Genomic DNA, 13773 nt, shown 5'->3' with positions numbered 1-13773 from the left:
ACAATGGTTCGTTCCATGTCGTAGCCGGAAGAAGACTGAAAACATCCCAAAGGCGCGCACGCTTTGACTCCACGAAATAGTAGAAAATAAGGTGGTAAAGTAAAACATTCAGAGCTGTGTGGTGAACAGGGATATACACTAATAGCTTGAGAGTATTTACAACCATGTCAGTCGGAGCGTTTTAATGGTAAAGTCAAGCAAAGATAAGACTTTGTTTGGCTAATTCGCTAGCTTGCTGTGTTGTCTTATCTGAGCCAGGTTTCAGCTCTTTGACAGGTGATAGGTCACTGTTATGTGCCATTTAAACCTGGATAAACTTATTTCCAAAGCTATACTTTAATCTTATGACATGTGGCGGGTGTAACTTTATTTCAACAGGCTGTTAAGTGAAGGACATTGTGGGATTATCGATCCAGTCTGTGTAGTTGTATTGAAACTACTTAGACATTACAGTCATTTACGTCACTGATATGTGTATTTAATACTTGCCGAATTGATGGATGATCGATATTCATTAGGAAAAGTGTCCCATATTGAACCCTGTTATCAGTATTAATATCTGTGTACACAAGGATGTGTAAAATAAGTAAATATTTGAACGAGGTTTGGTGCGGCGCTCTCTGACACACATCTAGTGCAAACATTGTGAAAGTGTCTGATTTGACTGACTAGTTTTACTCTTCATAGCCTGAGGAAGTAGTTTATGTTGATTTCATGATAGATTAGATCTTGTAATATCGCTGAAATGATTGTGAGCAGTCATTTGAGAATATGTCACCACTCCTCAGGCCATAGATTCACCTCTTTCAACAAATCTTGCAAATATCCAAATTCTTTATTTCACTTTTGTGCAGGAAATGATATGACAGTATTATATTCTTGTTTTACTTAAATTTAACTCTAGCTAATGTGTAATTGTGCTCTGCATATAACTAAATTGTCCTCTGTCCTTCTTTATTCTGTTGCAGCACGGTTGAATCTCCGATCCGAAGCCACTTGTACCACAACACACAGCATGCAGGAGGACTCTAGCCGCAGTCCCAGCTACACGGTGGCATGTGAGGACTACGTCCATGTGGTGGAGTTCAGCCCGTTCAGCTCAGGAATCCCTGCCTCTCTGCTGGCGTACGGTGGAAACCAGTATGTGGTCGTGGGCACCTGCCTCTTCCAGGTGAGAGATGCAGTTTCACACAACCAGATTTTCCCCTCTTGAATTGTATATTCCTTTTTTTTTTTTTTTTTTTTACAATGATACTTTTGTTACCACAGGAGGAGGATATGGAGATTGAGGGAGTTGAGTTCAACGTCCTTCGAGTTTTCCATCATGAATTACGTGTTGATGCGCTCGCCTGGAGCCCTGAATCCCGACTGGACAGCATACCCACTATCAGGTAATGTTGCTTTGAATAGCATTAAGGGTTTAATTTCAGTACTAATCGGGGAGGCTCAAGCGTCAGATCAGCTTATATTTGACAACTTAGCCCCTGAACACCATGTATTTCAGCTGCCAGGTGCCAAATGTTGCTGCTTCCCATGAAAACTGAACCTGAGAAGATTTTTCAAATGAATCCATGCATCAAATTAATTTATGATAAAACTGACGGGAGAAGAATCTGACTGTCAGATACTTTTGTCCTTCACAATTTCTGTTTATCCTGCATAAATATACCAGAAGCCACCAATACTTCAGGCTCAGGGTCACTTTACATGTGCAGAGGAGGAGCAAGGTTTCAAACCATCAACTACAGTCGATGGTCATGCTCTGCTGCCACCTAAACCATCTCTAGATTATGTGAAGTGTGTTCGCTGAGTAATTAATTAATCAGTTTTATGAATGACCTTATTAGCATAACAGATGATTTTTTAACAAAAGATGGTGAGTTTGGTGGAACAGTTGCAGCTGCAGTGCCTCTTATGTAAGAGATCATCAGAGCATTGTAAAAGGATTAGAAAGTTTTACGCCAGGCTTAGTTTGCTCCTGCATCGGGAGCTCGAGCTTCGTATCTTTTAACACAACAGGATAATTATTCATTCACAAACATTCTTCTTGTGACCAGAACAAGAGGCGGTTGTATTGAAAGCTCAGCAGCCACGCTGTGTGAAAGTAGTCATCACTGTCACACTGCAGCTGCCAGGATGTGAGCCAAGTTGTTTCAGGTGGCCTTGGACAGGGTTGGAGGAGGAGGGGGGGTGGTTGGGGGGGTAACCTAACTGTAGATTGTTAGAAAGCAAGAGTTTCCTCCTAATTGGAGCAGGGGATGGGAAGGCTCGGCGGTCCCTCCAGAGGTGTTTAGCCTTTCTGTAATTGAAAAGGAAAGGCAGCGATAATTCCCAGCCTTCTGTGGTTTACTCCACAGGGCCCTCGAGCCAGCGCTGTGACGTGCGCACATGTTATTGCGCTGATGACTACCCACTCTGGTTCCATCCCTCCCTTCGATCTGCACGTAGCCGTGCCTTCCAGGAAAAGTACAACGTTCTCACAGGCTTGCCTCAAAACAGGGGCCCAGAGAGAGAGAAAGAGAAAGAGAGGGAGATGAGGGGAGGAAAAGGGGGCTCGAGCTGCAATCGCTGCCACCAACCACCACATCGGCTTGTAATGGGAACAAGTCTTAGGCCTGTTGAAACTTACACAGAGCCACATGCTCCCAAATAAACAAACTCTATACCTTGGACAAAGCATTGAATGACAGGTAGAGAGAGGACAGGTAATGACAGGAAATGAGGGGGGGGTGGAGGGTGGGAATGACGTGCAGCAAAGCTCAAAAAGCAGTTCACGTCGGGGGCATCATACCTCAGGATGTCCCTCCATAGACTCTGACTGCAGGTTGCATCACTAGGTAAACTGCAAACCCTGCACACAGCCTTCACCACCGCTCATCAGTGAATAATAACATGCTTTTTTTTTTTTTTAAACATATGCTGCAGTTTGCATAAAACCGATTAAACATCCCAGCGTTGCTTCCCGGTAAGCAAAAACCGCACTGCCCTCCATCTCTCTCCTTGTTTCTTGGATTACTGAAAAAATAAACAAACAACACACACAAAAAAAAAAAAAAACCTGCTCATCAGAAAACTCTGCTGTGTCATGGCCCCATGAGTGATGGCAAAGACGGGAAGTCTACCCCATCGGACAAATAACAGCCTTATTTAATTACATTTTGTTCACTGGTTTTGCGTACATGTCCTGCCTGCACGGCCGCTGACCAATCACAGCCTCTCTCCGGGCAAATTAGTTTAGAAATGGAAAACTCCAGCTAACAAGTAGTGTAGAGCTGTTGTGGAAACAAAATGTTGTATCGGATGTTTCAGAGTATTTTGGTTTAAAAAAAAAAAAGAAGACAGGACGAGTGGAACAACAGCAGAGGAGGCTTTTTCTGGCTGGAGCTGCTTCTGCATGTGTGTTTATTTATTTATGTGGTTTATTCTGTCCCCTGAGGTCCAGAAGCCACCGTGCAGGTGCCCTGACCCGCCATTAGGGGTCAGTGATGCAGTGACACGGTTCAGGGCCTTCACTCACTCTCTGGCCTCCAACCCCCTTTTACACAACCAGGGCTTGTTTGGTGGAGGGCCAGACCAAACTGAGAGTACAACTACTGGTAATCAAACCCTCTGTCAGACCCCGGCCAAGAACGTAACCCCTACGCAAACTGTGTACCCCCAATTTTTTTTTTTTTTTTTTTTTGTCGGGAAACACGTTAATTTGCCTGGAGTCTTGTTGTCGCTGTGAGGTTGCCAGGCCACGAGGGTAAAGACTGTAGGAAGTAACTGTGCCTAGCCAGTGGTCGCTAAGAAAGCTACACCGCATAACTCCCCATAAAACCACAATTTGCCGTTTTTACACTCAGATTTCATAAACATGATAGTGAGGCGCACGTAGCCATGTTTAAAGAAGTTCTTGGACAGAGCCACTTGCCCGCTGGTTCCCCCCCTGCCCGTCCTCTGTTTACAGTCTTTATGCTAAGCTAAGGCTGCTGGCTGTTGCTTCCAATCATCTTTGAACTCTTCGGGCAAGAAAACAACCGAGAACACGACACCGCTGCAAAAAAACGAAAACATTGTCAAAAAAAAAAATCATTAAGAAGATGTTTTGGAGACGAAAACAATCTGTCAAGCTTCAGAATTCAGATGTTGAAGCAATCGAGGGAGCTCCACGCTTAAAAGATGTTCCCTCTTGCCTAAAACGTTCTCCTGTTTCACACAAAATTTGCATTCGAGTTTATGTTTTGCAGGCCTCCGCGGGGTTATTCTCGTCTCTGTCGTTTGCAAAAACAATAATCATGGTGATTTGAAACAACAAACCTCCGAATTCACCAGAAGTTTTAGCATTTTATCGTGACTTTTATTATGTTACGCAGGATTTGTTGGAGAGGAATCAAGAAAATGGCTTTGACATTAGGGCTAAAAAAACAGCCAGAATGTGTTCCATGCTTTACTTCAAAGTACAACACTAATTTGTAGGGTGAGAAGGCCCGTCCTAATATAATCTAATCTACTGTAGCAGTAATACCCCGAAGCACGTTAAGGGTGTTTGTAGTGACATCATGCCAAATCCATCTGTGCCTGCGACTGAAAATGTGTGAACCGCTGTCTGTTTATTCTGGTGATATGTGTGTGTTTTTCTTGTCATAAGTGAGTTAGTGTAATTGTGTGAATAATTGCAGGCACTGGTGTATACGAGGACTGATTAGAGGGAAAGTCCTCTGCCTGGCTCCGCGCAGGTTTTTTTGAACAGAGACATGCGTAAATGGCGTGAGGAATCTTGTTTTTCTCCGTGTTTATCTTAGCTTGCAATTAGAATCTCCCTGGCAGCGTTTCCACTGATCGCCGTCCAAGTTCCTACCACACACACCGACGGCCTCAGCCAGAGGTGTCAGTCTAGGCGGTTGCAGGCATGTATGCAGAACAAGATGTTGTCTGTCATTGGGTCTGGTGCAGGCCGACTCTGTTTTGATGTTCTTTCTTTGTTTATTTTCATATCCTCTCTTTCTTTTCCTCTTCTCTCCCCCCTTCTCTCTGCAGATTCTGCACCGCGGCAGCTGACAGAAAGCTACGCCTGCTGACTTCTGATCTCCAGGATAGGCATGAAGTCAAGGTAGTGCAACATCTGGAGCACATTGGCCAGAATTGCGCTTGTCAGTTGGCATCAAACTTTCTCTACTTAGCACTGACATTTGGTACTTAGTGATACAGCAAACGTAGCCGTGCAGAGCTGCAGCCGCCGCCGCCGTGTGTGCTGCTGGCTAATGTTCACTTTCTTTTATGGATAATGCTTATTGATCATGTGTTTGCTTGTTTTGCATACTTACATATTGTTTTTCCCGTGCCGTTGTCTAGGTGATGGAGGGGCACACCAGCTACATTAACCATTTGGTGTTCGAGCCCACAGAGGGGAAACAAATTGCTTCCGTCAGTGATGACCACACTTGCAGGTCCAAACCGTTTTGTTTCCGTGTGTGTGTGTGTGTGTGTGTGTGTTCGTTCCCAGCTTCTGATTTTCAGTTCTGTTCTCTGTTAATGGTGCAGAAAGTCCTGACTGTGTTTCCACAGTGAAACTTGATGCTAAGCACAACATGCTCCGGTGTGACTGTGCGTAAGCACAGAGCTGCTTTGTAGCTTTTCTAGCTAATTGGTTAAATATGGAAATCCAATTAGCTGCAGAAAGATTTTCCTCTCTAAGGGGGACCTATAATAAGGTCCCCAAATTTTCCTTTTCAATTAATGCTAGAGGAGGGAAAAAGTGTGTCAGTAGCCAGGGTCACTGCAGGGACAACCCCCCCCCCCCCTCTACATCAACAGGCTGCTTCTCTTGCAACATGCAGACCCTTGTTGCAGCACAGGCCCTGCTCTTACTGTACATTGTTCATGTGCAGTAAATATATAAATTCCTTATATTGATACAGATGCTTGTAGATTCAAAGCAAAGGCTGCTGGGAAGTGAAGTCCAGGGCTTTACGCATTTTATTAATAGTTGATCAACAGTCTGAGTCCATAGAAGTCAGTTCACTCCGACGATGAGACGATGGTACCAGAGGAGAGTTTGATTAAAGGGATAGTTCAACATTTTGGTAAATTGGCCCATTGCCATAATCCCTATAGTTTTAGGAGTTAGTTTGTTACCTTAAATTGTCGGTGCAAGCTATTTTTAGAATGGCGGAGCAGAGCCGCAAGCTGCTCAGAGCTACGCTACGGAGGCTAATGGGATTTCTTGGTTTCCCTCATCAAACTTATCAAATACACAATCCAACAACTCCAAAACGCTGTGACCTGCACATTCACCACGCTATGAGATAATAACAGAACGTTACCAGACAGAGTTGTTTTAGAGGTAAATTCATGCAAAACCGCTGATGCGCATTACCGTCGGGGGCAGTTTTTCGGCAAGCAGTCTCTGCATTTACCTCTAAAACAACTCCGTCTCTCCCCCTAACCAAGAAATCCCATTAGTCTCCGTAGCGTAGCTCTAAGCAGCTCGCGGCTCTGCTCCGCCGTTCTAAAAATAGCTTGCACCGACAATTAAAGGTAACGAACCTACTGCTATGACTATAGGGATTATGGCAATGGGCCAATTAGCCAAAAATGTTGAACTATCCCTTTAAGTGATCCATAGTTCTTTTGACAGACAAAGTGGCCATGTTTTTACCCAGTAAGGCTGTTTGGCGAATGTAGATGGTGGTAGCGTCAACAGATAAGTTTCCAAGGAGACCATTGTGAGTCTGTGTTTACTCAAATCTCCGTCATATATCAAAATATGGCTTTTTCTTGTTCATATTTTTGTTTCTTTTTGAAGATTCATGTAGTTACTGTTTTTCTGTTTAACCTCGTTAAATGTAATAGTCGAGTAGTCGTTAGTTTATAATTAATCGTCTGAACGCAGCCCGTGTTGGACCGAGTGCAGCAGGTGAGAGAGCAGAGCAGGTTCCCTCAGCCTCGGTGCAGAAACAAGCCGCTTGTCAGGACTTTTACAGCCGCTGGCTTTTTCTGATGCTCGTGTCCTGCTCAGTGCCCTTGTCCTGCCACATCAGGCCGTCTGAGATCACACAGAGAGAATAAGTCCCCCCGCACACACACACACATACACACACCCCCATCCACTCTCCTCTTCCCCTCCCTCCACTGACCAGCCAGAGAAAACAGGAGTGCGCTCCATCTGCTGAAAGATTTAAATTCTGTCATGTTGAGAAAATATGGGACGCGGGAGGAAGACAGAGGCGGAACAAGGGATAGATCAAGTTAACAGGAGAGGACCTTCCAGTCAGCCCACACAAACTGAGCCTCTATATGAGAGGAAGAAACTGGTCCTCGCAGAAAAAGGGAGGCGAGGAGGGAGGGAGGGAGGGAGGGAGGGAAGTGTATGTCTGCATGCATAGGCTCATGACCTCTCCATCACTCTGTTAGGTTTGGCAGCCGAGCCTCTACTATAAGTTTGCTTAGCTTTGTCATCACTGTCCCCTGCAGTTGTGGGAAACTCTGCAGCTGCCAACGTGCAACCTGACGCTGCAGCACCGAGGTGGGGAGCCAGACTCCACTTCCTCAGGGGAGTTTACATTTGGCTCATGTAGTCTAAACAACAGCTCCTCGTCCTCCTCGTCCTCCTCCTCCTCGTCTTCGTCCTCTTCCTCCTGGTATCAGTGTATATAGTATTATAGAGCCCGAGCCCTCTCTGTCTTTCTGTCTGTCTGTCTGTCTGTCTGTGGGGAAATGCGCCACCTACAGATCGCAGGGCCACACTGCAGGGTCCTGAGGGGATTTGGGGGTTGACCGAGTTCGCCGATGAACCCGGGATAACGCACACACACAAACACACACACACACACACCTGCTACAGCTGCTTCATTATGTATATGGTTTGAAGCGTTTGTTCTGTTCTGGCTGATAATCTGTGTTTCTTGATCTTTTGTGTTGTGTAAGGATCGGGAAACAAATTACAACAGATTTCTATCTCATCCATGCCTCCAACTTATCTCCCAGGCTCTAAGAGATGAGGTCTAATACTCCACCCATCGTCACGGTCTGAAGATGATTTTATGAATGGATTATAAACTGCATGTTACTTAACTATTAGTTATAAAAGTGTGGTGATTGTTACAGCCTATATTCACGCAATGGTTCTGTTCAGCTTGCATTTGTAATGCTACTGCGATGTTTCATTTATTAATTCTTTTTTTTTTAGACATAATTTCGCAAACAAGTTAAACACTTGCGCTTTTTAGATGTGAGCACTTATCAATTTTACCATTTTTTATACAATACTAAAGCTAGGTTTATCTTTTCCAGTTGTTTTCTTTAAACAAACATGATTTATCTCCATCATTTCACCATTACTCCTTATAATTTAGCTATTACTTTTATTTATCTTCCGTTATCTCATTCAGTTTTTTCAGCTTTTGCTTTTAAATATCTAATTTAGCCATTTAGTGATTTGTTTTGGACGTCTCTCTGATATTTAAACAGTTTGGACATATATAGTTTTCCATTTCAACCATACATCCATTACTTTTAGTGTAAGACACACTATTCCCACAGCCTCTCTGTTGCAACACATGGTGTTAATGTGTTACTGGCTTCGGTGCAGCGGGGATCGGCCTGTGCAGCGTACAGTCAGACAAGCTCAGCTCGTAGCTTTACTGCTTATTGAAAATGTACCAAAGATCAATCACACCAGTCAATGTTTTCATTTTCCTCCTTAACATAAATATGTGAATATATCTTTTGAAATTCAACCACTCCTCAATCTTTCCACATATATACACACACATACACACTCTCTCTCTTGCAACTATAGAAGTTTCCCTTAGGCTACAAGTGCCTTTTCATTTTAAATGCGTATCTTTGTGAGGCATTATAAGGGGGGTCCCTGAACTCACCAGATGTATGGGGGGAAACTGGGCTCATCCAAAAAACATATGAAATGGTTTCAATAACTCTCTCAACAGTAAAAAATTGCAAAAGATAATGTTAGTGTTTCAAATCTAAATTAAATCTTGAGCAGGTCCTGTTAGGATACGTGCTGATGCAGACGTTGTGCACGTCGCGACCCCGCCAGGCAACCGGGATGGGATTTGTATTGTATTGTTCGACTCTTCCAGTTCTCTCCCCTCCAGAGAGTCACCTTCGATTATTTACTCTGCTCTCTACAGTAAATCGGCTCATACAACGCTAACAGCATTTCCCGTTTCGTCCGCGTACGGGAAACGCTGACGAACCGTGACGCCGCGGCGGGCCTCGATGTTTTCCCGCTCCTCAGATAACAACAGCACCGCTCTTTTCAGATGTCCTTTTCAACTCTGTTGTACATGGACGCCGAGTGTTTTCGCTTGATATGGCGTTATGCAATTATACAGTGTTTTATCAGAGGGCGGTCACGTGTGTTTTCGTGTCTCATGTCTTTCACCTCTTTCTGCAAAGTTTATGTTTTTTTGGGGAGCCGGTGCTCTCCATTTGAAGGGCAGAGTGGTTGACCACAGTTTGGCCGTTGGTGGTGTAGCGTGCAATTGAGCTCTGCTTGGCTAGTGGTCTTAAAGAATAGGGTTTAGTCGTTGTTTTCCTGATGTGGTCTGGGGGTTTTTCTATCCACCCACCCCACCCCCCCACTCCCCCCTCTCAGCCCCACTCATGCTCCATGGTGGAGGCTCTGGCTGAGTCTGCACATGGGCAAAGGAAAGAAGCCCAGAGTTTCGACAGGGCTCTATCCTTCTGCAGGGGAGACGAGGCAGGAAAAGTTGAGTGTTTACTGAGGTCTTCATCTGAGACGGGGCATATCCTCCCCTACACCGCACCACTGAGGACATCAATCTCTCCAACAACACACTTGACATTTAGATGGTCTTTGGAGGTACTTTTTGGGCTTTATTAGATGATGTCTTCTGCATGACCTCATCAGTCAGCGCCTTCCCATGCTTCACAAGCGTTTGTTTTATATTCCCAGAAACACTTGTAGGCTCCCCCACCCCCAACCCCAAGCCCTTCACCCCCCCCCCCCCCCTCCCTTACCCCCCACCTCCCTCCTCATCCCCACCTTTTCTTCTAGTTCAGGGATCGTTCAGATGTGGTTTACCATAGATCCAGGTCTCAGGAACCGCAGCTCACGTCGTCCAAGTGATTCATTACATCCGTGGTGTTTCTCAGCTGCGTTCGCTATCACATGTCTTATTTAGCTGCAGAATTGGCTATTATTTTAATGAAGATTGGTCATAATCCTCACACACACACACATATACACACACACACACAGAGTATGTTTGATTCCCGGTTGGCGTTTTGCTTGCACGACCTCTCTGTTTCATTTGCATAGAGCAGGATACTGTTCAACTTCTCTCCCCTGCTCTTCCTCAGCTGACGTGCGTTCTGCTGCCCTCTCTGTACTCCACAGAAAATGAATGGCAGCGGGCCGCCCACAGCGAAACATTTGCTGTAATGTGAGTGGAGCGTAACGCCGAGTCAGGCGAGGGTGATGTCCCCCCCCCCACACCACCACCACCACCACCACCGCCATCCCCCTCCTCCTCCTCCTCCTCCTCCTCCTTCTCTTCTTCCCCCCCTTCTGCCCCTGCTATCATAGCTCAATGTAATGTGAAGCTGGCGTTTTCCCCCCGTAAGAGGAATCCAGCATAAGTCTGTCTGTCTTCACAGCTCAGGGCCCAGATCTGAGAAAAGAACCCGTTTTCCCTGGAAGAGCTCGAAGACCCTGAACATCACTTGTGCACGAGCTCGCAAAGGAGCTGGATAAATTAGGAGCAAACACGGACTTGGAGGAAAACACGCCGTCCATCATTGCCCACGTTGCGCGCCATAAAAGCCTCTTAGCCACGTGTCTCGTATTGAGCCGCAATTTCAGGGAAAAGTTGAGGATGAATTCTGTAGCAAACACGTCGGAGGAATGAACGAGTAAATGTCTTGTTTTAAAGAATATATTGGCAAATGGTAACAAAGAAGCTCGTGACTTTATATCTGCGACACTTTGGCTTTCTGGAGAACAAACTACGTCATCATGTTTTGCATTGAAAGAAACCTTGGGATATTTTTTTTTCAGCCATTATGCAAGCATCTCAGGGTGGCTGAAAATCCAGTGCTATTTTTAGAAGTCTGCTCTAAAGCCCTATCTTTGTTGTTAATTAAAAGGGTTTTGAGTTCTGGGCCAACGGTGGTTCACATATCCAGTAGAATCAGCCTGAGATGTTACTAATTAGAACTGATGAACAGCCCCTGTGTTTGTTCCCCCTTTCCGCTGTAATGAGACGGCTGCACAGGTTCTTGTAGTGAATTCTCACAGAAGTTTGAGTTACTAATGAAATCGTTAACTTTGTAAAGCCTAAGATTTTGCAGATGTAGTCTCGGCTCCAATAAAGCACAGAAAGAAAAGTAAGACACAGACGGTGTTGATCTGTCTTATCCATTGTGCTGTTTTTTTTTTATTATTGTTCATTGCAACACTCATTTTAATTTATCTGAACAGGGTGTGGAACCTGGATGGAAATGAAAGCGCCACCCTCAGACTCCGCTCTCCTGGTATCAGCGTGTGCTGGCACCCGAAAGACGTCTTAAAGGTATTCATTCGCTCAGGTGTTTTTGCTCATATTATGAGATCAAACTCTTTGGCTGGTCGACTACATTGCAACATCTGCACCACCAGATGACAATAACACAGTCAGGTGTGAGGTTAGGAATGAACTGTGAAGTCTAAACGTGACAAGTAGTCTTTGTAAAGGAGTCGTTTTGCACTTGGTCTTTGCTCATGGGCACTAAAACATCAGATTGTGAAACATACTTTGTTGTGACTGCTCAAATTGGTCCAAAATAAAAGATTTTGCCCGGAATGAAAATGGGCATTTTTAGAAATATCTTCTAATGCAACGGTTGCCAACTATTTCTAAATCATGGCTCGGTTCAAAAGATGGTAAACTATGTGTTCTGAGAAACAATGTGCTCCTGCTGTTTATCTAGCTTTTCTTTTTATTTCTTTACCTGACATTGTATCATTGTATCTTTTTGTGGAAGGCCCCCCTCGAAAATGAGATGATTCATCTCAAGGGGCTATCCTGAATAAATAAATTCAAATGCAAACATTCAGGATTGAACTGAAACCAGAAGAAGATCGATTTTTCTTGCTTATTTGACAGGAGAGGTCACAGGTCCACTCATCGTCTCTTGATTGACTCTTTGTCCTTTCAATTCTTTTTATAGCATATGTTTTTTTTATATATAATTAATAACATATTTTCACCAAAGTTCTACTGTTTTGCAAATTATATTTGAAGGGCCCACTAGAGAGGCCTTCATGGCATGCACCGGGGCAAAACAAGTCGTTACTGTTTTGAAAGGCCAGACCCGAAGGCGGGATGAGAAGGCAAAGAGATTAAGAGAGGGTTTAAATGAGGATGATGACGACGATGATGACAATCAAAGTCATAATGAAGTCAGTTCAAACTCTGCCAGCTTTCTCACACCCACACACCTGGCCAGTCACCTGAAAGGTTTGGAGGCAGGTAGCTTCAGATGCTCTTCCAACCTCTGACAGGCTCCCAGTTAAAGAAGACTGATGCTGTCAGGACCGCCTTTAATGAGTTTTCGCTTTCTCAGCTTTTACGTGCCGCGACAGGCTCCGGTTCCTAGAAGTAATTATTGAAAACAATCGATTGAATTGTACAATGTGTGCAAACGCCGATTTGACGTGACTTATATCTGTCCTCTTCAAGTTGATGGTGGCAGAGAAGAAGGGGACGATTCGCTTCTACGACCTGGTCACCCAGCAGGCCATTCTGTCCCTGGACTGTGGCCAGTCGCCGCTCATGTCGGCCGACTGGTGCCTCACCAACACCATCAAAGTCGGTGCTGTTGCAGGCAACGACTGGCTCATCTGGGACATAACTCGCTCTAGGTAAGAGGAATGTATGGATATGTTGCACTTGAAAGTATTGATTGGTTATGTCTAAACTGTATGCTTGTCATTGCAGTTACCCACAAGAAAAAAGACCAGCGCATATAGATAAAGCCAGGTTATTCAGGTAAGGAAGTCGGTTCGTCTTCCTAGTTTGTCAGCCCGTACAGTCTGAAAACCATCATGCTAAACTGTAGATATTATATTCAAGCAGTTCTACGAATGTGATGACATTCGAACGGATGTTATTCTCCTCTTCAGGTGGTCTCGTGCCAATGAAAACCTCTTCGCCACCACTGGATGTCCAGGAAAAATCAGTAGTCAGTTACTCATCCACCATCTTGGCCACCCACAGGTCAGTCAGATGCTTTTCACAGCTCAGATCATTATCTTTTTAATGTTCTTTACAGCTCCGGTCTCATGTCACATGTTGGTGTTGTTACAGCCAGTGATGATCGGATCAGCAACAGTGGGATCGGGTCTCAGCTGGCACCGGACGCTTCCGCTGTGCGTGATCGGCGGCGACAGGAAACTTAGCTTTTGGATGACGGAGATGTAGACGTCTCTACGGCACTATCCACGGTGGATAACAAGATCCTCTGTTTCTACCCTAGTAAATGTTCAATAAAATATTTTTCTGAGTATCTGGTGAGTCTGTATGGAAATTGGCTGCATACTTGAGCTTTTTGTTGTGTTTTTTATTTCTGACTACCCCTTCAGGTCAGCTACAGATAAACAGCGGTCTGGTCTGGTCTCTGCGAAGGGCTCGTTTTTCTTTTTCTCTGAAGAGTGAGTTACATCAGTTGTCTGTTATGTCCTGCCAAGCGAGCTGTAGTTCAAAGGAATGCGCCGGGGCCTCGTTGCCAAATCTCCACTTCACCAGTCAACATGATCATCGT

At 44.7% G+C, this 13773-nt stretch overlaps 1 protein-coding gene across 1 annotated transcript; it reads left to right on the top strand.

Annotated features, from left to right (window-relative positions):
* The first annotated feature begins 37 nt into the window (after positions 1-37).
* On the top strand, positions 38-13458 carry nup37 (nucleoporin 37). Its single transcript, XM_083999820.1, has 10 exons — positions 38-91; positions 969-1171; positions 1270-1391; positions 5020-5092; positions 5335-5429; positions 11453-11543; positions 12693-12874; positions 12951-13001; positions 13136-13229; positions 13320-13458. Exons 2-10 carry the CDS (start codon positions 1016-1018, stop codon positions 13431-13433), a joined length of 978 nt encoding a protein of 325 aa, XP_083855946.1. The 5' UTR covers positions 38-91; positions 969-1015; the 3' UTR covers positions 13434-13458.
* Positions 13459-13773: the final 315 nt, after the last annotated feature.

This window comes from Trachurus trachurus (assembly GCF_905171665.1).
Source record: "Trachurus trachurus genome assembly, chromosome: 23".
Lineage (NCBI taxonomy): Eukaryota > Metazoa > Chordata > Actinopteri > Carangiformes > Carangidae > Trachurus > Trachurus trachurus.
Note: the sequence above shows the minus strand (reverse complement) of the source record. Positions and strands in the feature narration are given on the sequence as shown.